At 40.3% G+C, this 25098-nt stretch overlaps 2 protein-coding genes across 2 annotated transcripts in view; one reads left to right on the top strand and one right to left on the bottom strand.

Moving 5' to 3' along the window:
* The window catches only part of LOC123519747 (DNA polymerase alpha subunit B-like), a 66511-nt gene extending 56591 nt beyond the window's left edge, over positions 1-9920 (bottom strand). Inside the window, exons 1-2 of the mRNA XM_045281251.1 lie at positions 9608-9920; positions 4869-5063 (exon numbers count right to left, since the gene is read on the bottom strand). Of these exons, the coding sequence (XP_045137186.1) occupies positions 4869-5063; positions 9608-9707 (295 nt within the window). The 5' untranslated portion in view covers positions 9708-9920. The remainder of the gene's footprint in view (positions 1-4868; positions 5064-9607) is intronic.
* A 13988-nt stretch (positions 9921-23908) lies between these two features.
* Positions 23909-24442, top strand: LOC123519746. The gene has a single exon (XM_045281250.1). The coding sequence runs from the start codon at positions 23909-23911 to the stop codon at positions 24440-24442; it is 534 nt and encodes a 177-aa protein (XP_045137185.1).
* The last annotated feature ends 656 nt before the right edge of the window (positions 24443-25098 follow it).

Genomic DNA, 25098 nt, shown 5'->3' with positions numbered 1-25098 from the left:
CCCGGCCGAGGAATCGAACCCCGGTCCTCTGGCTTATGAAGCCAGCGCTTTAACCACTGAGCTACTGGGCGTGTGTGTGTGTGTGTGTATTTACCTAGTTATATTGTACAGGATTCAAGCAGGGCTCAGTGTCCTTTCTTCATATCTTCACTTATCTAATTTTTCTTTAAAGCTATGCAAATTATGTGCTGCAACAACTTCATCATTTAATGCATTCCACTTTTCCATAATTCTAAATGGAAAATGTATTTTCAATATCCTTTACACACTGCCTCTTCCTAATCTTTGCATGTCCTCTTGTCCTTCCAGCTTCTATCACCAGAACCAGGTCTTGATTGTCTGTCTTTTCAATCCTATTAACTATTTTGTACAATGTTATTAGGTCTCCTCTTTCTCTTCTATCTTGTAAGGTTGGCAGTCAAAATTCTCTCCGCCTTTCTTCATATGTCAGGTCCTTTAGTTCTGGCACCATCTTTGTAGCTATCATCTAGATCCATTCTAATCTTCTTATATCCTTTTTCAAGCTCACCAACCTCACCACTGCTGCATATTCAAACTTTGGATATATCATACTCGTTATAATCTTTTTCATCATCTCCTTATCCATGTATTGAAATACCACCCTAATGTTAGTCAACATTTTACATGTTGCTCCAAATATTTTACTACGTGCTTTTTGGGACTCAGAGTTTCTTGTATAACCACTCCCAGATCTTTTTCCTCTTTGGTCTTCATTATTTGTTCCTCTCCCATCAAATAGTTCCAAACTGGTCTTCCCTTACTCTTTCCTAATTCCATTACATGGCATTTCTTGTCATTGAATTTTAACTTCCACTTCTTATTCCACTCATAAATTTTGTCTATATCTTCCTGCAGCAGCAAACAGTCTTTTCAGGTCTTAATTACACTTAACAATCTTGCATCATCAGCAAAAAAATTAATATAACTGGTCACTCCATACTGTATGTTGTCTACATATACCTGGAACATAATGGGGGCTAACACTGACCCCTCTGGCACTCCACTTGCTACTTTACTCCAGGATGAGTATGTATCACTGATCATGGTTCTCATCTCTCTATCCTTCAAGTAATCCCTTATCCAATCTCATATTTTTCCTCTCATTCCTCCTATGTGTTCCAACTTCCAAAGTAGTCTATATGGGACTTTATCAAAAGCCTTTTTTATGTACAGGTACACAGTGTCCACCCATCCATCTCTGCTCTCCAGTTCTTCTATTACTTTTGAGTAGAAACTTAGTAAATATGACACACATGATCTTCCTGTCCTAAACCCAAATTGTCTGTTTGATATAACTTGTTTTTCTTCCAGATATTCAACCTATTTTCTTAGATAACAATTTCACATATCTTGCCCACACCACATTAGTGACACCAGTCTGTAATTTAATGGCTCAGTTGACTTTCCTCCTTTGAATAATGGTATTGAGTTAGCTCTCTTCCATTCCAGTGGTACTCTCCCTTCCTTTAATGAGCTTGTAACCATTTCCCAAATTTGTTCTAACAACTGATCTTTACATTCCTTTAGTGCCCAGCCCGACACACCATCCGGTCCCATCACTTTCCTGACATCCAAATTTTCTAGTAGTCTTCCAATTTCTTGTTTGTGCACTATGATTTCTTGCAAGCCTGTAAAATGCAATGTCTTATTTGGTTCTGTAAAATCCTCTTCTTCAGTGAAAGCAGTCCTGAGGCTCTCATTCATTATTTCACTAATTTCCTCTGCTGTTTGGTATGTCTTCCCTTCTTTAACTATTTTTTTTATTGTCTCATTTTTCATCTTACCACTGATATACTTGTAGAAAAAATTGAGGTTCATCTTTTTTGCACCACATCTTTCTCAAAATTTCTTCCTTCCTCTCTTCTTACTCTAACATATTCATTTCTAGTATCTTTATACTGCTGTCTGTTGCTTTCATTTCTCTGCTTTTCGAGTTTCTTCCAAGCTTTATCTTTATATCTCTTAGCTTTTATACATCTGCCATTATACCAGGATCGTATTCTCTTCTCTACTCTATAATTTGGTATGTATTTCCTCACTCCCTTGTTATACTTCTGTAGGAATAATTAATAAATCCCGTCTACTATCTTTCCATTCATAATGTTCCTCCATTCTATGCCACAAAAAATTATCTTAACTTTTCAAAATTTGCTCTTGCATAATTTAATCTCTCCTTTTTGTAGTCCTTCCTGTACCTTAGCACTTCCCATTCCTGCATTTCTAATTCTAATGTTACATGGTCACTTCTTCCCATTGGACTCTGATATTGAATGATAGGAGGGGGCTCTAGCTTCTTTGTCATTATTAATATGTCCAACTTCCTATAACTTGACTTCATTTAAGAAGGTTTCAAGACATCCCTTTATCTGGCTAATTCCCTCAGACCTGCAAGGGTACTGACAATTAAGTGGGCCTTTCTTTTTTTTTTATCTTCCCCTTGTCCAGCTTTTCCCTCTTACATAAAAAAAAGCATTGTTATTATTAACACTGTTGTTATTTAAGAAAGCCACACATTGACCCTGAGCATGATAGCAGGGTATAGAATAAACAGCACACAACTAAGGAGAAATCCGGCACTGCACCATATTACATATTACCTTTAAGTAAAAATGTGTGCAAAAGATGAAGACACATTCATAAAAGAGACAAATCCTGATGTCTGCAAGTATTGCTGTTCACTGTCAATGCCAGTCGACATTCCTGTACATATAAAAGTCATCACAAACTGCTCCTTCCCTTCACAGACCAAGGGAATACCTATACAAAGGGGAATTCCATTTAAATTACTGTGGAGAAATTAATCAATAAGTGCAGGTATAGAAAACTTGCCACACAGTAAAGCAAAGAACATGGTAGGTCAAAGAAAAAAAAATCTTAAAGGACATCAGTCACTAAGCCTAAGGGCTCTCCATTCACACCAGAAAACATTACTTTAGAAACAAATTTTTTGGACTCTGCAAACATCAAAAGACATTCTAGAAACATTTGCAAAAGTTTGGAAATACCCACTATCATCCACTAATTCATCCCAATGTATCCAAATAGTTTGTTGGCATAAGAAAACATGAGTTTGAAAAGTTTCCAAACAATTTAAATCCAAGGAAATGATGTCAAGAATCCATCTAATTCCATAAATTTAAAGTTGGCAAATAGAGATCATGCATTCTAGTGGCACAGTGGCTTAGAGGTGATTGACAACTTATTGTAAATGAAGACTTGAATCTCATAATTCTGTGTGCTATGACATTTAGCTACAACCAGTCATGAGCACTAAAGCATAATACAGCTCCAGAACTGTACTATACTATTAAGACTTCAAAAAATTAAAACAAACAAATCAGGTTGCCATTTCCTTTACTTTTTTGTCAGAATAAATAAAATTACTATTTTTTTTTCAATAAGAAACCTAAGTAATGTACACATTTCACAAATTACCAGAGTAAAATAACAATCTTAAGATATTATGCATAGGCCTAACCCAATACTAGTACGTTCCGTAGGAAGCAGTTGGAGGGGAGGAAGGAGGGGATCTACTTAATGATACTTTCACTTACTGACAGGTTATCAGATTTATAATCCTGTCATTAAGTAAGAACAGTCTGTAGTAAGTAAAAATAGACACATACTATGCATATATACATACAGGGAGTCCTCAGTTTACAACATTCTTAACCTACAGCATTTCGTAGTTATGTTGCCTGCCATGCGGTGCCAAATTTGTTTATGGTTGCCAGTTGTACACCATGCTGGATTGTGCTACATTCACTGCTCTTATTAGTGTTAGCTTTTTGGAAGCTATTTGCCCTTCATTATGGCTTCCAAGCTTACATGTAACTCTTCTGATTTCAGTGTTTTAAAGATGAGAAGGAAAACCATCTCCATGGAAGTGAAATTAGGCAGAATAAGGGATTTGAAAAAGGGTGAAACACTGACGAACATTGGCCAGTTGCTTGGCCTAGGTCACATGACTGTCTTGAAGATCATCAAAGATAAAATGTGTATTCTTGAACATGTGAAAGGATATGCTCTTATGAAATCCACTGTGATACAAAGCAATGGAGTGGTCTCATGATTGAGATGTAGAGATTTTTAGTGCTGTAGCTGGAAGATCAGCATTCAAGGGATATCCCTGAAATTTATGCTGATTCAGGAGAAAGCTAAAAGAATGTTTAGGACTTTGAAAAGAGAAAAGGAGGAAGGGAGTAAAAGTTAACTGTCTGGGATAGTAAAGGTTGGTTAATGCAGTTCACACAACATTCAGTGTGCAAGCCAACCACAAGAATAAAGGTAAAGAATTGTTCTCTTTTTAGTTATTTATTGTTTTCTTTTACTGTAATGTTTTTATAGCCTAGATGATGATCTTTTCTATTTTTTATGTAGTGTTTTTTATGCTCTAAATTATGATTTTACCACCATGTTAAGGTAGGTGAGTGACATAGATAGGTCCAATACTTACAGGTTCTGACTTACATAAAAATTTATCTTACGTCATCCAGTAAATAAAAAAACGGAAGTCAAGTGTAAATTTAGGACTCCCTGTACATACATATGAACACAACAACATTTTACTTTGACTGACACAGCAAGAGTAAGGCAGAGGTAGTGTGTGTGGATGCGGTGTGCACTCACCATCACCCACAATCTCCGTTTCTCCATTCCATCTTCACTCACTTTCATACCATCGTGCCCACTTACCAAATATTACACCTCATTTACCAACCTCTATTGAATAAATCAGATCAAAGGTCAATAGGCCATATTATGTTCAATGCATGTGAAATTTGGCATAACAGGTTTACTTTACTTATAATTTGAAATAGAACTTTTCTTTGTACTACTGTCCTTACCATTCAATCTGTTGAAAGTTGCAGCATTAGCAGCTTCCGCAGCAGCTTTCTTCCGTGACGAGTTCTGTTCCACACGGTCCAGGTGTTCCAGGCCCTCCAAGGTGACGGCATCATAGCCATGTGTGTTGGCGAAGGTAAGCCACAAAACTGCCAATTGCTCTCCATCAATACCATACTGCTTGCATAACACTAAACCTGTCAATGCAACGAACACCATTCATTAGGCAAGTCTGCATGATTAAATTATAATATTCTACTTCCTCTTCCTAGAACTTATTCTAAAGGGGTCATGACAAATGACAAAATTTTTACATAACTTCATCATCACACACCTCTATCCCTCATTGCATTCAACCTCTGCCAAATTTTGCATGCAAACATGAGAACTTAATGTAAAGAAATGGAAAATTGAAACAGGTATAGAAAATACAATCAGCAGTTTGAAAGGTCCACTAAAGATGTCAACAAAATAAATATCTAAGAAAATTTTTTAGGAAACAAGTGAATATTTGCAATGGATTGAAAAAAAAAAATATATAATTAATTCCCTTCTAAAAATGTCTTACAAGCTCGCACCATCCTTTTATTAGTTAATACTTTTTGGACATTGGGATATGTGGGAGATTACAACAGAAACCTGTGATGTCAAGAGGAGAAGCCAATGATACTGAATTAATGAGACACCTTAGATATAAAGTGAGTTTAAAATTGCCTATAACTCATGCACCAGACTGTGTGAATTGTGCAGAACTGCCTTATGACATCATCAGATACTGTTGTAAGAATAACCATGCACATAGAAGTATCTCTAAAGCTCACCACAGGGTTCTTCACTCAGTTCCACACTGCCTACAATGTGGAAGAAAGTGCTTTGATTAAAAAATGAATTAATTAAATATATTAGTCTATTTTGAAAGTTCAAATGACAATGATCATGAACTAGACCTCCAATATTCATCCTCCTCAATAAGCTACACAATAAGTATACACCATCATGTTAGGAACCCTGTACGATTAAGCTTTAGGTTACATTCAGTTTCTTTTCTTCTTTTCTTTTTTCTCATTTATTTAAGTTTTTTTCTTTTCAAATATCTAATCTTTATATTTATTTGTTTTGTCTAACTATCAAAGCCAAATAAATAGAAAAACACCAGATAAATATAGTCAGCATAGATTTGGAGAAAGAAAATCTTGTCTTATAAAGCTACTGGTGCTTCAAAAAAAAAAGTAATAAAAGCAATGATAACAATGACATCATTTATCTAGACTTCATTATGACAGGGTTCGCCATATGAGACTACTATTAGATAAAGTTAACTCTTGCATTAGATAGTTGGACAGGATAGGGATGAAAGGAAGAAAATGCTTTGTGCAGCAAGGCCGCAGGAGGAGGGGAGTCATACAGTTAGCAAGATCAGTAGAACAGTTAGCATGAAAATAGAGATAAAAGATAAAAAGAGATGCAACATTTTGGCAATGAGAAAGAGGCTGAAGAGGAGGGGAGTTGATGAGACAAAAAGCTTTTGATTCCACCCTATCTAATAAAACTGTGTGAGTGGAACGCCCCCAAACATGCAAAGATTACTCCATACAGGGGCTGATAAGGCCCTTGTACAGAGTTAGCAGTTGGAGGGGATGAGAAAAACTGGCGGAGACGCCTCAGAACGCCTAACTTCATAGAAGTTGTTTTGACAAGAGATGAGATGTGAAGTTTCCAGTTAAGATTATAAGTAAAGGACAGACCAAAGATATTCAGTGTAAAAGAGGACAACAGTTGAATGTCACTGAAGAAGAGGGGATAGTTGTCTGGAAGGTTCTTGAGTTGACAGATGGAGGAATTGAGTTTTTGAGACATTGAAAACTACTAAGGATATAAGTAAATGGTGATAGGTTACAGTGGCGGGGAGTTACCAGTGTTGTTTATTAATGAGCCCATATAGTTTTTAAAATTACGCAAAAGACTTAGATGTGAGTATTACGAGCCATATAGGTAAATTTGTTAAAAATCTGAAGGTAGATAGAATAATTAACACAGACCATGATGCCAAGGAACTGCAGTAGGACTTAGAAATGTATGAAGCGGCTAATTTAGGTTATGCAGTACAGGTTTGGACACCATGCTATAAGAAATACATTGATTCTTTAAAAACAGTACAGAAAAGTATGAAATAAAAATGACTGAGGACCTGAGAGGATTATCATATAAAGATGTGCTAAATAAACTCAACCTGCATTCACTAGAAAGAACATGATACAAGTATTTAAAGTTAAAAGAATTAACATAGGTAACATTAGTGATGTTCTGTAAGAAAAATGAATGGATAGAAGCTACCAAGTTCAAGTTTAAGATAAGAGATTGGTCAAAATTGGTTCACAGAGTGGTGGTTGAGTGAAAAAAGCTTAGCAGTCAATGTGGTCAGCACCAACACGCAAAGTAGTTTCAAGAGGTCAAAATATTAAATGGACAGATAAGACAGGTGATACTAAAAATGAGACATTCATGATGGTAAAGGAGCTGTCTGGTGTAGGCCAGCCAGCTTTTTGCAGCCTCTCTTTCTCATGTTCTTATAAATTATAATTTAACTAGTTTAACACAAGTTCTGCACCACCAATAAGGAAAAAAGAACCACCCATGAATACTTAACCAATCATCCCTAAAGCCTTAGATATGAGTGGGCCAGGTTAATGAAGGGCAAAACCCTCACTCAGCCACCTTAAATTTACACCTATAAAATTACTGCACTAATTCTAATCACCATTGAAACCTTTAACTGCAATATGCAAAACAAGGAGCAACATCATTTTAATAAACATTGACATGAAAGGAAAGAACAGATTTTGGATTTTTTAGTAAGTAAAAAGCTTAAAGATGGCTGTGGTGCATGAAAGATTCCAAATGGTTATCAAAGGAAAAGTGTTACTAAGGATTCTGCACGAAACAATGAGAAATTACCCTTGTATAAGATTGCAACTCCATAGCAAAAACCCTGTCACCTTAAATTATCACTGCATTCCTGCTTTAATCAAACTGTGCCACTGTTAAAAGAAGTGACATTTTAACAAGGCTTCTGTACAAGCAGGATGAAAACACCCACAAGAACCTAACTACAGTAAGCATTCTGGTATCAAAAGACAAGAATCATAATGTCATCTTAAATATACATAGCTTTGTCATTATGTAACGGTTGGACCCACTACAGGGGTGGTGAGTAGCTGTGTGAGTGGTCATAGGCTAGTCGAAGGCTCAGTGTTGGTGTGAACAGATGGAGCACAATGGAACACTAACATAAATGTTTGCTTGATGCTTTACATTTAATGTTCCACTTGTTCACTACACACAAAAACAACTGGAGCTGATATGACATGGCACCCCTCAGCACACTCACATACCACAATATCCCACTAACCTAACTGACTACCAGGTGACACCCAAACTGGTGTACCTACTCCCTCACTACCTGAATTTATGCAAGGAGGGTAAAATTGACCTCAACAATGAGTAAAACCCATCCTAACACCTAACTCAGACCATATGTTTGGCACTATGAGTTTCCTCCCCACACTTCTTCCTCTTTGGTGAAAACAAACCATACGTTAGTCTATTTCTGCCCTTTCATCGGGGTTTTACACTCACATTTTTACAATAACACCTCTTACCAATGCACAGATATTTCTAAAGTGCAATACCTGGTGAGAGGGCAGATTCCAGCTTGGTAGCTGACCAGATTGTAAATATGGCTACTATGGAAGGAAGCTGGGTAATGGCAGACCAATGTTCAGGCTCCTTCCATCTCAATTAGGAACGCAGCTGCCATATAGCAGCTATACACTGAAGTCACGTGCTCAAGATATATATCAAATCCAAGGGGGCTTCAAAACGGTTCATGTAGCTTTATCTACCATTTGGGTTGTTACAATTATGCATAACTTTGACTATGCCTCTCTTAAACTTGTGATAATTAACAATGATTATGTAACATCAGAGGAAAAACAATGATGAAAACTAACATAACCATTGTAGCATAAGGCTATTTACTCACCTGGTTGGCCGAACCTACTTGTGACATGACATGACAGCTAGACATAAGAGTCAGGTGGGCAATGGTGGACTTACCATTAGGCAACACTAGGTGGTTGCCTGAACCTTAAACCATCACTGTCTTGTCAACAACAGTAACATTTACTATGTTACTGTTAGCAATACTTTAATAAGATCTCTGTATGATCAAGAGAAAAAACCATAAGAAACTAACCCAAATTGAGCCTATCTATTGTTATTGTTAACACACACCTATAATTCTCGCCTTGATGAGGGTCTTCTCCTCACTAGTCATAATTGCATCTTCCAACCAAAATGTACACAAAAAATTAAAAACATTCAGTAGTTGGCTAACTGCAGATCCAACAAAAACCGTTTGTAAAAAAAAAAGTTGACAAACCAAGAAAATTTTCATTATGAAGTCTGAAAGTATGAAGTGGTAGATGTAAAAGCCTCCTCGGTCAGAGTTCCAGAGTAATGACACAAAGAGAAACGAGCTTGGGCATCTATTGAGTAATGTGGCCGGAAAATCATTTTTACCATCACTTCTAGTTCTATCAAAATCTGATCTTTCAAAAAGATAACTCAAGTGAGGACACAAACCATTAATTTACCTTACCAGGTAGGAATGACTTTCCATACCATCAGGTCAGCATGAACTGTAAAAAAAAAAAAAAAAACCCAGTCACCTTAGACTTACACTGGTTAGCTGCTTCGTGAGAGAGAGTGGCCCCGAAGGTGCTGAACTCATCTATAACCTCCTTGATGTCTGGCGCCGACCCTTCCTCCCTGCCTGCCATGGCTCGGTTTTCCCGCGCACTGCCGTCACCACGATCACCACTTCTTGCCACCTCAACCTATCACCTCCCGCCTCTCACACGTGCATCGTGCACTGTGAACACTACGTGTACCAATAAACAATTCCAGTTGGTAATTTACCTGTTTTCAGGACCTATACGCGGATCGAATGGATCGGAGCCTAGGTAGTAAATAGTAAACAAACAATAGTACTGTACCTATAAGAAAGTTCAACCAGAGTTGCCAACTCATAATTTGAAAGGTCGCTGTATCCATCCCTAAAAAGAGCTAAATTTCGTAAAGTTGTGTAGTATCCCTAATGATGATCCTTTCACTTAACATTTGATGCTGAAATATATGTAGCGTCAAGTGTATAAGAGGGGATATGATAGAGTTATTTAAAATGTTCTCAGATACAAACTACATAGATGTGAGATTTTTCTTTACCTTAGAGGTGGGAAGTAGGACTAGAAATCATGGCAGGAAGATTAGAGAGCAAGGCTGCAGGTTAGATATAAGAAAATATTTCTTTAGTCATAGGGTGATAGACTTCTGGAATGCATTGCCAGAGAGGGCTGTAAATAGCACTAGTTTCACAATGTTTAAAAACAGATTAGATAAGCACTTAAATTTATTAGATTTATAATTATGTATAGCGCTGCATGATAGTTTTTATAAGAAATTTACTATAGTTAAACAAGACATGATCCCCATGTATGGGGATCACAGATTGTAGAGGAATTCGCTGCAGGACTTAGCCCTGTTAATGGGCCAAATATTTAGAATTAGTATATAATGTATTGTGTACTTGTAAGTGTATCTTTAAGTACTGATGACGAGGTCGCTGTGCGACTGATACAGGATAACCTAGATGGGCCCTGCTGGTGGCCCTTTGTTATCCTATTATTTATGTTATGTTATGTTATGTTATATGTTACCCATCCCTGAAACCAGAGATACCACTGTCAGTCCGTCGCGTCGTGTTAGGAAAAAGGGTGTCATTATTTCCAACATATTACAAAATTAATATACATCCAGAAAAGTGTAGTCTTGTCTACGAAATTACTAATGATAACAGTATCCAATAAAAAAGATACCTCAATATTATTTAATAACATAACATAACATAAATAATAGGATAACAAAGGGCCACCAGGGCCCATCTAGGTTATCCTGTATCAGGCGCACAGCGACCTCGTCATCAGTACTTAAAAATACACTTACAAGTACACAATACATTATATACTAATTCTAAATATTTGGCCCATTAACAGGGCTAAGTCCTGCAGTGAATTCCTCTACAATCTGTGATCCCCATACATGGGGATCATGTCTTGTTTAACTATAGTAAATTTCTTATAAAACTATCATGCAGCGCTATACATAATTATAAATCTAATAAATTTAAGTGCTTATCTAATCTGGATTTAAACATTGTCAAACTAGTGCTATTTACAACCGTCTCTGGCAATGCATTCCAGAAGTCTACCACCCTATGACTAAAGAAATATTTTCTTATATCTAACCTGCAGCCTTGCTTTCTAATCTTTCTGCCATGATTTCTAGTCCTACTTCCTCCTCTAAGGTAAAGAAAGATCTCACATCTATGTAGTTTGTATCTGAGAACATTTTAAATAACTCTATCATACAAGTACACAATACATTATATACTAATTCTAAATATTTGGCCCATTAACAGGGCTAAGTCCTGCAGTGAATTCCTCTACAATCTGTGATCCCCATACATGGGGATCATGTCTTGTTTAACTATAGTAAATTTCTTATAAAAACTATCATGCAGCGCTATACATAATTATAAATCTAATAAATTTAAGTGCTTATCTAATCTGGATTTAAACATTGTCAAACTAGTGCTATTTACAACCGTCTCTGGCAATGCATTCCAGAAGTCTACCACCCTATGACTAAAGAAATATTTTCTTATATCTAACCTGCAGCCTTGCTTTCTAATCTTTCTGCCATGATTTCTAGTCCTACTTCCCTCCTCTAAGGTAAAGAAAGATCTCACATCTATGTAGTTTGTATCTGAGAACATTTTAAATAACTCTATCATACAAGTACACAATACATTATATACTAATTCTAAATATTTGGCCCATTAACAGGGCTAAGTCCTGCAGTGAATTCCTCTACAATCTGTGATCCCCATACATGGGGATCATGTCTTGTTTAACTATAGTAAATTTCTTATAAAAACTATCATGCAGCGCTATACATAATTATAAATCTAATAAATTTAAGTGCTTATCTAATCTGTTTTAAACATTGTCAAACTAGTGCTATTTACAACCGTCTCTGGCAATGCATTCCAGAAGTCTACCACCCTATGACTAAAGAAATATTTTCTTATATCTAACCTGCAGCCTTGCTTTCTAATCTTCCTGCCATGATTTCTAGTCCTACTTCCCTCCTCTAAGGTAAAGAAAGATCTCACATCTATGTAGTTTGTATCTGAGAACATTTTAAATAACTCTATCATATCCCTCTTATACATCTCCTCTCAAATGAAAACATGTTTAATTCCTTTAATCTATCTCTATACTCCAGGCGCTTTAATGCTGGTATCATCCTAGTTGCTCTTCTCTGAACTGCTTCTAACATGTTGATATCCTGCCTATAGTGGGGTGACCAGGCCTGTATGCAATACTCTAAATGGGGCCTAACATAGGAATTATATAAGCTACGCACCACTTCCTTACTTTTATAACTAACATTTCTATTTATAAAACCCAGGATCCTATTTGCCCTATTTCTTGCTTCTAAACATTGCTTTGAAAATTTCATAGTCCTGTCTATCACTACTCCTAAATCCTTTCCTTCCTCTACTGCCTCTAGCCAACATCCCTCCATCTCATAGTTAAAGTTTGTGTTGTCTTTACCTAAATGCATAACCTGACACTTTTAGAATTAAACTCCATCTGCCACCTGTCTGCCCATGCTATCAGCCTGTCCAGGTCTCGTTGTATTCTGTAATTGTCCTTTTCACCCTGTACTGCACATGCTATCTTAGTATCATCTGCAAACTTTGATACTTTGCTACTAATTCCTATATCTAAATCGTTAATGTACACCAAGAAAAGAAGAGGTCCTAGCACTGATCCTTGGGGTACCCACTAACCACTTCCTTCCACTCAGACATTGCCCCATTTAATACTACTCTCTGTTTCCTATCAGAAAGCCATTCACTAATCCAATCAACTAACCTACCCCTATCCCATGTAGTCTCAATTTGTACACTAGCCTCCTATGCGGTACCTTATCAAACGCCTTGCTAAAATCTAGATATATAACATCTATGCTATTTCCATCATCTAACTCCTTGGTAATATATTCTAAGATATCGAGCAAATTTGTAAGACAGGACCTCCCTGATCTAAAGCCATGTTGGGTATCTCTAATTAATCTATTCTCATTTAAATGCTCCCAAATACTACCCTTAATGATTTTCTCTAGTATCTTACATACTATACTAGTTAAACTGATCGGTCTATAATTATTCGCATCATCCTTCCTACCTTTTTAAATATTGGAGTAACATTAGCTAACTTCCAGTCCTGAGGTATCTCAGCAAACCTAAGTGATCTTTCAAAGATTAACTTAAGTGCTTCAGAAATACTGTCTACACCCTCCCTAAGTACTCTGGCATGTAGCTCATCAGGACCACTAGCTTTCCTATCGTCTAGTTCAAGAATAAATTTCCTAATAATTCCCGGTTTTATATCAATATTTTCTAAAGCTCTTAAACTACTCGTCGCACTGTTTGTAACAGGATTTCCTATTCTTTCCTAGTAAATACTGAAGAAAATTGTTCATTCAATAATTCTACTATGTCTTCATTTTGATCCACTACTACACCATCTTTTCTGAGTGGTCCAATCCTATCCTTATTTCTTTTATCACTGACCTTGTAATAACTATATAATTTTTGGGATCTTTACTCCCAGCTCTAGCTAGTTTTATCTCTGCCTGCCTTTTACTTTTTTATAACCTTACTCAAATCATCTCTGACCTGTCTGTACCTAATCAAATCTACATCTTCCCACTTTTCTGCAACTCTCTGTATGCCCTCTTCTTCTCTCTGATCTGGCTACCTATCTCATGAGTCCACCATAATGGCTTCCTGTTTCTCTGCCTTATATCTTTGTAAGGGATACACTGCATCACTATACCCTTTACTACAACCTTAAAAATATCCCACATCTCCTGTGCAGTTTTATTTCCAAAACTATCTTCCCAGTTTACCTCTCCTAATAACTGACGTAACCTACCATAATTGCCTTTCTGATAGTTTGGGACTCTAGTCTTATTCACTATATTATCCCTACTGGAATTAATGATAAATCTAATTATATGATGGTCACTGTTTGCTAAAGTCTCTCCTACCTCAACTTCCTTTAAACAATGCTCAATATTTGTTAGTACTATGTCTAAAACCTTCCTCCCCTAGTAGGTTTATCTACCATCTGCACTAAATAGTTATCCTGAAAACTTTCCATAAACTTATTTTCACTAGCATCTCCTACCATCCTCTCCCAGTTTACTGACTTAAGATTAAAATCCCTAAGATAATTGTCTGACTAGTACACCCCTATTTATCTCATCTACCATAAGGTTGTCTACATCTGCTGACTGGTTAGGTGGTCTATAAAAGCTCCTACTCTAATAACCTTACTTTTGTTTACTCTAACATCCAGCCATAAGGACTCTACTCTGTTATCTACCTTAATACCATTAACCTGACTGGAAATGAAGGATTTTTTACATAAATAACTACTCCTCCACCTATCCTACCAATTCTCTGGTGTAAATACATAATGTATCCATCTACTTCTTCTATTTTCCTAAACTTTTCCTCATTTACCCATGCCTCTGTGACACATACAACATCTAAGTCCTCCTCAACTATATAACTAGATAACTCGTCCTTCTTGTTCCTAAGACTCCTGGCATTTACATAAAAACATTTAAGTCCTGCTACCTTCCTAGATGCTGTCTCCTTATTTGGAATCCTAATCTTATTCTCTCCTATTTGCACCTGGAAATCTTTCCTAATCTTTTCACTATCTCTGTTTATCCTATCTAATTTATGTCTAGCATCTTTCTTCTGGAATGCATTTGCTACCTCACCCCCTACACTCCATCCCAACTCCCCTCCAGACATCCACTCAGCACATCCACACCCTTCCTACTCAGATGCACACCATCCCTAGCATACAAATCCCTTCGCCCATAGAACCTATCCCATACATCCACAAAGCTGACACCCACATCCTTACACATCCCTTTTACCCGATCATTCACACCAATGGCTCTAGACAACCATTCCTGCTAACATACACACGAGGCAAGATTCCTGACACTACACACCTCCTACCACTCTCCCTTATCTTGCCTAACATTTCCCGAAATCTTGCCACTAACTCCTCCGACCCACCTGCTCTGACATCGTTCCCACCTACGTGCAAAACTACTACACCCTCCCTCTCCATCCCCCCAACCCTCTTCTGCACCTCCTCACTCACTGCCTTCACACCTGCACCAGGCATACACACGTTCGTCCTCCTATCCCTGTCTTTCCCACAGAAAGTGCTATCTAAATACCTAACCTGAGAGTCACCCACCACACACACCTGAGGTGTGCTAGGCACAACCATCCTCCTCCTCTCCTCTACCCCCTTCTTTCTCCTTTCACTCACCACAACCACTTCATTCACTCCACTCTCACTTTCACTCCCCTCCCCATCCAACAAACCGAACCTATTTTCACACTCAACAGGTTTAGTCTTATCCTCCCTAACTGCCTCCGCTTTCCTTCCCCTCGCAACCTGCCATCTCTGCCCATCCTGACTACTATCTTTCCCCGTCTGGCTCGCCTGCTCCCTCTTCCCCACTCTGCTCTTCCCGACAGAGGGCCAAGCCACCCTGTCGCCCTCAGAAGGTCCAACCTTCGGCCTAACACTGATCTCCTGCCTAATTTTTTCTACTGCCTCCCCAAGCAGTCTAACTAGCATTTCGGACTGGAATGGCAGCAATACACACAACTATAGTAAGTATCTTGGACACGAATCTGTACGAGCTGCAGGCCGGGCCGATCAAGTCCACGATTTCTGTTATTTTCTTTTATTGATAAAATGAAGCCTAATACATCTTTATAATCATCAATATCGCATAATTCAATCAACATTGCTTGTTAGAAATGCATATATACCAAGCGCTAAAAACGCTAAAAAAAAAAAACGCTAAGGCGCTAAGTATGAAAAATCAGCGCTAAGTAACTTGAAAAAGTGCTAGATTTAGCCAAAAAAAAAAACACTAAGTTGGCAAAAAAAAAACTTTCCTTTAATGCTCTACCAAAATAAATGCCACTAGAAATTTCCACTTATCATATCCCTTTTAAGCTTTGGTGAAAATCTATATATGAAAAATAAGTAACTTTCTCAAGGTTACCAAAGAGTGGTGATTTTGAAATTAAGAAATGTGATATGACCAAGGAGGTTGAATAACCTCCTCCAGTGACTATACTGAAGCTGTGGTTGCTCTTCTTTTGGCGTACCGGAGGCAACAGAAAAGAGAAAAGAAAATGTGTGTGGATACGTACGTCCCTGGCCAAATAGAAGGAAAGAAAGGAGTATCTACCGCTCTACATTAGCCTACATTTCTCAAAAGGAAATTGTTAATCTTTTTTAAGAAAGCTATGCACAATGGCAATCAAATTAAACCCTGACAAGCCTTCAATCTTCACCTCCAACAACACTGCATTGAAGGAATCAGTTCTTGTTGAGTGGTATGCAACTGTTTCGTTGAACACAGATTTGCGCAAGCTTTTTTTTTTTTTCTTCCTGCATAATTCATTTCTGGGGTCCCAGATGTGTTCTTTTTCCTCACCAACTCTAACATCTCTATACCATGAGACCACATTTTCAAAGCTTACTCCGTGACGTCACGACGTACGTAAATAAATCAACTAAAGGTGACTTCAAACGTGCCATTATGCGAATAAAATTTTACGTACGTAAAGTTTCCAACTCAAAATCGGTGACCGGCGCCTGGAAAAAACAGTCTCAAAACAAGAGCAGCATATTGGTCTTGTTAGTCGATTTGAGACTTTATTTACGTCGTGACGTCACGGAGTAAATCTTTGAAAACGGTGGTCTCCAGCCCAGCTGCCAGATATACTCCGTGACGTCACGTTACAGTTGGTGAGGGAAAAAGAACATATCTGGGGACTGGGACCCCAGAAATTAATTATACAGTAAATAAAACTTGCACAAATCGTCGTTCGACGAAATAGCTGGCACGTATTCTACAAGAGTACTGTACGTATCCCTCAATGCAGGGTGTTGTTGAAGGTGAGGATTGAAGACTTGTCAGGATTTAATTTGATCGCAATTGTGCATAGTCTTCTTAAGATTAACAATTTTATTATGAGAAATGTTGGATAATATAGAGTGTGGTAGACACTCCTGTCTTTCCTTCTATTTAGCCAGGAACGTATATATCCTAAGGCATTTTCTTTTCTATCGACTCGATCGATCTTCCGGTATGCCAAAAGAACGACCACAGCTTCAGCATCGTCACTGTTTACACTCATTTCCCGCCAAGGTGCCAACTATAGTCTGACCAGCCTTAATTTACGGCCATGGGGGGGGACGAGCGTCTCTGTACAGTGTTGCCACGTTTTCACTACTGTTCTGTTAATCTCTCTCTTACTAAAGAATCAAAGGTAAGCAGAGAGAGTCATTTATAATATATATATATATATATATATATATATTATATATATATATATATATATATATATATATATATATATATATATATATATATATATATATATATATATATATAAGTGAGTAGCACGAGGTCAGTCACGTCACCACCACAATGTGTCAAGGCCACCAGCTGTGTGTGGAAGAGTTGCCGTTCACAAGTGAATAAGGCTTTTTTTTTCTTTCACTTAGGTATTGGCATATACCTACTATTTTGTAAAAATAGAAACTACACATTAGCTTGGCTTACGAATTATGAATGCGATTATGCCTCACCCTTGAAATTACTGTAAAAGCCAGTAAATGTTAGCATTTTATCTTATAATTATAGCAATATCTGGTACTACAAGGTGAGGCTATTCGGCCTGGTAAGGCTGGGTTCATCAGTATTGCCGCCACTCACAAGACTTCTACTATTTTTTTCTTACTTTGGATAATAGATTTTTTATTTTTTTCCATGCTCATTATCTTATATCTGTAACGCTGATATTATTACACACCCTAAACATACGCTAAGTACCATTATAAGTTACTACAGTTGATATCAGCACACTGTTGAATATGTATGCCATGTTTGTATGGTACTATATAGTTTTTTTTATGCATATGATGGTCACTGTTGATTCAGCCATCTATATGCACAAGTCAAAATTTTATACATCTGAATTGATGGTGTTTGCGATGGCTTGTACACCAATAATTTCCATTTCACATCACATTTTTTTGGAAACGTGGCAGAACTGTAGAAATACCCTCGCCCCACCATAACTGTAAATTAAGCCCGGTCAGACTATAGTTGATACTTTCCAGGCACTAGGTGTGACACTTTCCGACTAGAAGGCATATGAATCGGAAACTCTACATAAGTAAAATTTCAGTCGAAAATTGGCACATATGAATCTGCCTTAACAAGACCAACATGTTGGTCTTGTTTTGTGACAGCGTTTCTCCAGTCGCCAAGCACAGTCGGAAACTCTACTGACGTAAAATTTCAGTCGCAAATTGGCACGTGTGAATCCGTCTTAATGAGAGTCCTAAAGATTGATTGATTGATATATTTATTGTTGAATTAATAAAGAATAAATACAACAAAGGAGAAAGATGGACCTTGCCACCCACCCCCTGGGCAAAGACTTAAGGTTAAAGTATTAAAAATAAATAAATATACAGTATACATAACAAGAATACTAGTACTTATATAAACAAATACAGATATGGCACACCTTATTGCATAAACATCCTACAGTCTGGGAGCAAACTGAGGATATTCCCTGAGTATATCCCTGAGTGTGGTTGAGTCTAGAAGATGGTCAAAGAGGCTATACAAGTCATGTTGACCTTGTGGCCTAAATTTAGCAGAGTGTGTCCCCTTGGTGCAGCACACAGCACACACCAGGAGAAGCACTGACTTTCCAAAAGTATTTGTAGCCTAATCTGAGTCTCATTGCCACCCATTGTCTTGTGATGCAGTGTGTCTCCCATAGGTGTAAGCATAGCTCTGGGAGACATGTGCATTGTGATAGCAAGTGCCACTGCCTCTATGGCAACAAAACTCCAACTGATCACTAATGCTACTTTGTACAAAGTCCTTAATGCTGCTACTCTTAACATAACCCAGAGTGTACTCAGTGCCAGGGTCCACTGTGTCATCTTGGAGGCCACACTGAGCAAGGTGGTCTGCTTTTTCATGGACCGTGGCACCAGCACCTTCTAGGGCGTGGATGAGATCAAGACACATATTAATTAGATCCCAGTCCATGGGGAGGTGGATTGAAGGGCATACAATGCAGCCTGACTGTCAATAAGGAAATAAACATTCTTATGGAGAGGCACCACAATATGGAGCGCCTCCAGTACAGCATACAGTTCTGCTCTAGTGGAAGACATGTGTGCAGGGAGCCGCCTGGAAACCTCAGTGTCAGTGTAGTGATTGGCAGAGATGTAGTCACGGATGAACAACCTACATCCAGACCTGCTGCCATTAACTGACTCATCACAATAATCATGAAAAGCCTGAACATGTGGGTACTTGGACAATTTAGTCATAAACATGTCTTGCAGCACATGAGGGAGCCAGTCCCTCTTGGGCTGATGCAGAGAGTGAATATCAACACTGACACAGTGAGGGTTCCAGGCAGGTTGTAGCAGTGACATAACAACGTTAATGCAGGCCTCAGCTACACCTATACTTGTCAGTACTCTCAAGATCTTCCCAAGGTATGGTGTTGTAGGAGTCAAAGGATCATGATACAGGGAAGGTGTCAGTGATCCCTTTAGAGAGTCAGAGCCCGTGCATAGCATCCGACTAACTGTGCGACAAGTAATTTCCTGTACCCTACACATAATACTTGGCAGGTGCAGTTCAGCTCTGAGGACTTCAATTCATGCAGTCCTGGGGCATCCCAAGGTTATCCGCATAGCTTCATTCTGAACAAGCTCCAGGGGGACGGAGTTGGGTTGCACTAAACTATTAAAACGGGTGGCATAATCAATGAAGGACCATATGACAGATATGTCATAGCAGCTGAGGTGGTGCTAGGTGTGGCAGACAGAGGTCTTGAACATAGTGGATGGCTTGAAGAGACTTCCTGAAGCTCATCTGAGCACCCAGGTACTTGTGTATATGAACTCTGGGGATGGGAAGATTATTTACAGTGGGCGGTCAAGAGACCTTCCCTTTAGCTTGAAATTTTGTTTTACATTCATTAATCACTAGTCCCATTTGGACACACAATGCTGCCAGTTGTGACAAAGCTAACTGGAGAACCATGGGTGTGGGGCATTGGAGGAGTATGTCATCAGCATAGATGAGGACCTGGGTGCCCTGCGGAAAGGAACAGCACACAATTTTGTCCATTAAGACATTAAAAAGCATTAGACTAAGGATTCCACCCTGTGGTGTTCCAAGCTCAAAGACTTCCTCAAAGGAAACTGCACCTTGAAACCAAACCTGTGCTGTTCTATTCTAAATGGGGCAAAAGGTGCCATTGTAGAGCTCGTTCAGTCACCCATCTCACTCATTCCATTTTCTATGTCACACATGCTGTTTCACTGTTTTACAGACCCACTATTACAATTCGTTTCCTTTCTTTATACATGCTATTTCTATAATACAATACACATTACATACATTCACTCATATACCACATACACAGTTTTCTCTGTATTTTTTTTATTTTTTTTTTATTTATACCATGTGGGCATTTCACGGGAGTTTATGGGCTAAAGGGGATACTTTTTTTGGGTATCTCCTATCTCAAAGCCCACCCGCTAGGAAACAGTTGCCCCGAGTGAGGAAGCCCAACCTACACTCGGACCGTGAACAGGATTCAAACCCGTGCGCTTGGAGACCCCTCAGACCCCAAAGCACGCATGGTTTCACTGTATCACAGCGGCCCTACTACACTGACGATTCACATGTACACATGCCATACATAAATATATTTCATCATGTCATTGTCGCATCACTCATTCCCATCTGTTTTGTCCAGCATGTAAATATATAAATTCCTGGCAAAATAATATAATCTGAAATTGACTTGTATCAGTTGACCATAAATAGCTAGAACACCCAACAACCATTCACTTTGGTGACCAGAGTGAAAGCTAACATGGTCCTAGTGGCTTAGAACCGGCACTACAAAGAGTGCCACTCCTGGGGCGGATGCCTGCGGCGGTACCCAATCCGTCGTATTCATCTCTGGCTCCCTCGGCCAAGAAGCCCTGCCTCCGCCAAGGGGTTTGCAGGGTTGAGGGCGAGATTGGGAGAAGAATGCGCTAAGGTGTGTGGCCACTTGACGGGTTATCTCCACCCTCCCAGACGCCTTCTGCATCTCCTCCATCCTCTCCAGACGCCTTCTACGTCTCCCTCCCCCCCCCCGGACGTTGCTGCGTCCCCGCTGCCCATCAGGCTGCCCCATCCCGCCCCGCCTGCCCGATCCTGCCTGCGGCACCCCTTGCCGCCCTATGGATTACTCACCACACCACACAGCCACTTGGATTTACTCTGCCGTGTTCAGTGCTGTGTACAGTGACGTGTTCAGTGCTTCTCACCAGTGACACACATACACACAGTGCTACACTAAGTGACTCCTGGTGCTACATTACACTTAGTTATTGTGGTTCCTGTGCTCTCCAGTTTTTAGCAGCTCCTGTGGTTCCTGTGCTTGCCAAGTCAGCGTTCACCATGAATCCTCCAGACAGTGGTACAGCTATGGCGCTTACTTTCCGAGCCCCACCTTTCTGCTCCCAAGACCCGTCTCTCTGGTTCTCCCTGTTGGAATGCAGTTTCAAGGTATCCAAGATCACCAGCAGCCTCACCAAGTTCAACCATGCTGTTAGTCATCTGCCTCCTGAAGTGCTCCTGTAAGTTTCTGCCGCCATCACTACCGCTGCCACCACTGACAAGCCCTACGAAGAGCTGAAGACCGCCCTCCTCAAGAGCCTTCAGTCTTCCGTCACCACTCGCCTTCGTGAGTTCCTCTCCAAGAAAGAATTAGGTAATGAGAAGCCTTCTCAACTCTTGCACCGAATGAAGCAGCCACTTGGTGGCAAGTACCACTCATTTGATGCTGAGCTGTTCAAGCAGCTGTTCTACCAGCGGTTTCCCACCCCCTGTCATTCAACGCAGTCATTCACCGTCAAGGACAACCTGGACCCCAATGCCATTGCTACCTTGGCAGACGACTACATGGCAACCTTACCTCCCTCGCAAGCTTCTTCAGTCTCCTCTGTCTCATCTGGTCTCTGATGCGTCAAAGAATAATCCAGCCCAGCAGCAGCAACTGGTCATCCACTATCCACAACGTCGAGAAGAATGGTGACATAAGGCCCTGTGGAGATTACCGTGCTCTAAACACACTCACCAAGGAAGACAGATACCCAGTGCCCCACATCCAAGAGTTCTCATCACAGCTCGCTGATTCTTCCATCTTCTCCCGCATCGACCTTATCAAGGCCTTCCACCAGACTCCTGTGCACCCTGATGGCATACCAAAGACAGCCTTCTTCACGCCCTTTGGCTTGTTTGAATACGTCAGGATGCCATTTGGGTTACCCAACTCAGCCCAGACCTTCCAGCGGTTTATCGATGAAGTTCTTCGTGGCCTACCTTTCTGCTTCGCCTTCATCGATGACGTACTCATCGTGAGCCCAGACACAGCCTTCCACCAGCACCTCCACCAAGTTTTTTGCGAGATTACGGCGTCCAGATAAACGCAGACAAGTACACCCACCATACATAAATATGTTTCATCATGTCATTGCCACTTCACTCACCTTTCTCGGCCACACCGTCTCTCCAGAAGGCATCACTCCACTCTCCTGAAAGTGTGAAGTCATTCAGCAGTTCCCAAAGCCGACTAACCAGCGCCAGCTCAAGCAGTTCCTGGGCATAGTTAACTATTACCACCGCTTCATTCCACACTGCTCACTCCTGCTTCAGCCTCTTCACGCCATGATCAAGCCCTGCAGGCGTGGCCAGTCTGTCTCCCTCACCTGGACTGCCGACACCACCGCTGCATTCCTCGCGGCCAAAAAGGCCCTCGCTGACGCTGCTACGCTGTCCTTCCCTATTCTGGATGCAGAAGTCTCTCTTGCCAGTGATGCAAGCGATACCGGCTCAGGCAGAGTCCTCCAACAACTTGTGAATGGTACATGGAAGCCCATTGCATTCTTCTCAGAGAAGTTCAACAAAGCTGAGTCTAATTACAGTGCCTCCAACCAGGAACCTCTCGCCATCTTCAAGGTCATCAAACGGTTCCAGTATTTCCTAGAAGGTCGTCGTTTCCACGTCTACACCGACCACAAGCCTCTCACCATTGCGTTCCTGAAGAACAAAGCTTCCTGATCCCCACACCAACTCCGCCACCTGGATTACATCGCCCAGTACACCACCGACATCTGCTACATCAAAGGTGCAGACAACGCCCCTGCAGACGCACTCTCCCGCAGTGTTGCCGCCTTGTCCTCCTCCTCTTCCCTTGACTACGCCACTGTTGCTGCCGACCAGTCCGATGATGCCGAACTGGATAGACTCCTGCACAACCTGGCACTCCAGATGAAGAAAGTCACTCTCCCAGGCACCAAGGTCACCGTCTATGCTGACATCTCTACGGACACCATTCGTCCTTACCTGCCTCAGCGACACCGCTACATGGCCTTCCGTCAGCTACACGACCTCTCCCACCCTGGCTTCCGCGTCTCACAGTGCCTTGTGACTTCTCGCTTTATCTGGGAGGGTATGAACAAGGACATACGTCTTTGGGCCCGCATCTGCACACACTGTCAAGCTTCCAAGGTCATCTGCCACACTCACTCTTTGAAGCTAAGGTGTGGCGCAAGGTCATGACCCTCCTCGGTATTCGCCGCTATAGGACTTCCAGCTACCACCTCGCTAGCTCAAGTCCTCCCTCATGGCCTCTGTACACCGAGAACACTGGTCCCTGGCTCTTCCTCTGGTTCTCCTCAGCATCAGGTCCTCTCTGAAGGAAGACCTCCAGCACTCGCCAGCTGAACTGGTTTATGGCACTAGTCTTCGTCTTCCAGGTAAGATAATGGCACCCACTCCTGCTTCTCCTCCAAGCAGCACCCAAGACTTCGCCTCTCACCTGAAAAGTGCCATGAGCCACCTCCAGCCAGTGCCACCTCGTTCCTTGCCGAGAAAACCTTCGTCAGCCAGGACCTTGCTGACTGCATGTACGTGTTCATTCATGTGGATGCTATACACTCTCCTCTCATGCAACCCTACCAAGGCCCCTACTGTGTCCTGCGACGCACACGAAAAAGTCACCATCGACAGGAACGGTTCCTTGGACTCCGTCTCCATCGACCGAGTGAAGCCGGCCCACCTGTTGGAACCCACCAACACAGCTGTCCTTGCTGCCACCATGACACCCGACTCCAAAGCCACCACACAGAGAATTTGTTTCTCACTACCTCGCCACTAGGGGAAGGGTAGTGTAGAGCTCATTCAGTCACCCATCTCACTCATTCCATTTTCTATGTCCCACATGCTCTTTCACTGTATTACAGACACACTATTACAATTCGTTTCCTTTCTTTTTACATGCTATTTCTATAATACAATACACATTACACACATTCACTCATACACCACATATACAATTTCCTCTTTGTATTTCATTGCCTACTACATTCACAATTCACACGTACACACACCATACATAAATATATTTCATCATGTCATTGTCACATCACTCATTCCCATCTGTTTTGTCCAGCATATATATATATATATATATATATATATATATATATATATATATATATATATATATCAATTCCTGGCGAAATAAAATAATCCGAAACTGACTTGTATCAGTTGACCATAAATAGCTAGAACACCCAAAAACCATTCACACCATCACCTTTGGGGATTGGGATGATAATGGCTGTTTTCCAAGAATGGGGAAGCTTGCCTGCAGTGAGAGACATGTTAAATAAGTCCAAGATAGGGTTATCTACCTTTACCTCCAGGAGAGCATTGAGGATATCATAAGAGATGCCATCCTTGCCAGGAGCTGTTGACTTGCCCAACTTGACTGCCGAGAGGAGTTAGTCATGCGTGATAGGCACACAGTTG

The sequence above is a fragment of the Portunus trituberculatus genome, chromosome 46, assembly GCF_017591435.1.
Source record: "Portunus trituberculatus isolate SZX2019 chromosome 46, ASM1759143v1, whole genome shotgun sequence".
NCBI classification, from domain to species: Eukaryota; Metazoa; Arthropoda; class Malacostraca; order Decapoda; family Portunidae; genus Portunus; species Portunus trituberculatus.
Note: the sequence above shows the minus strand (reverse complement) of the source record. Positions and strands in the feature narration are given on the sequence as shown.

Excerpts from the sequence above, each read along its gene's own strand:
- LOC123519746 (XM_045281250.1), top strand. The coding sequence starts at position 23,909 with ATGGCCTCTGTACACCGAGAACACTGGTCCCTGGCTCTTCCTCTGGTT.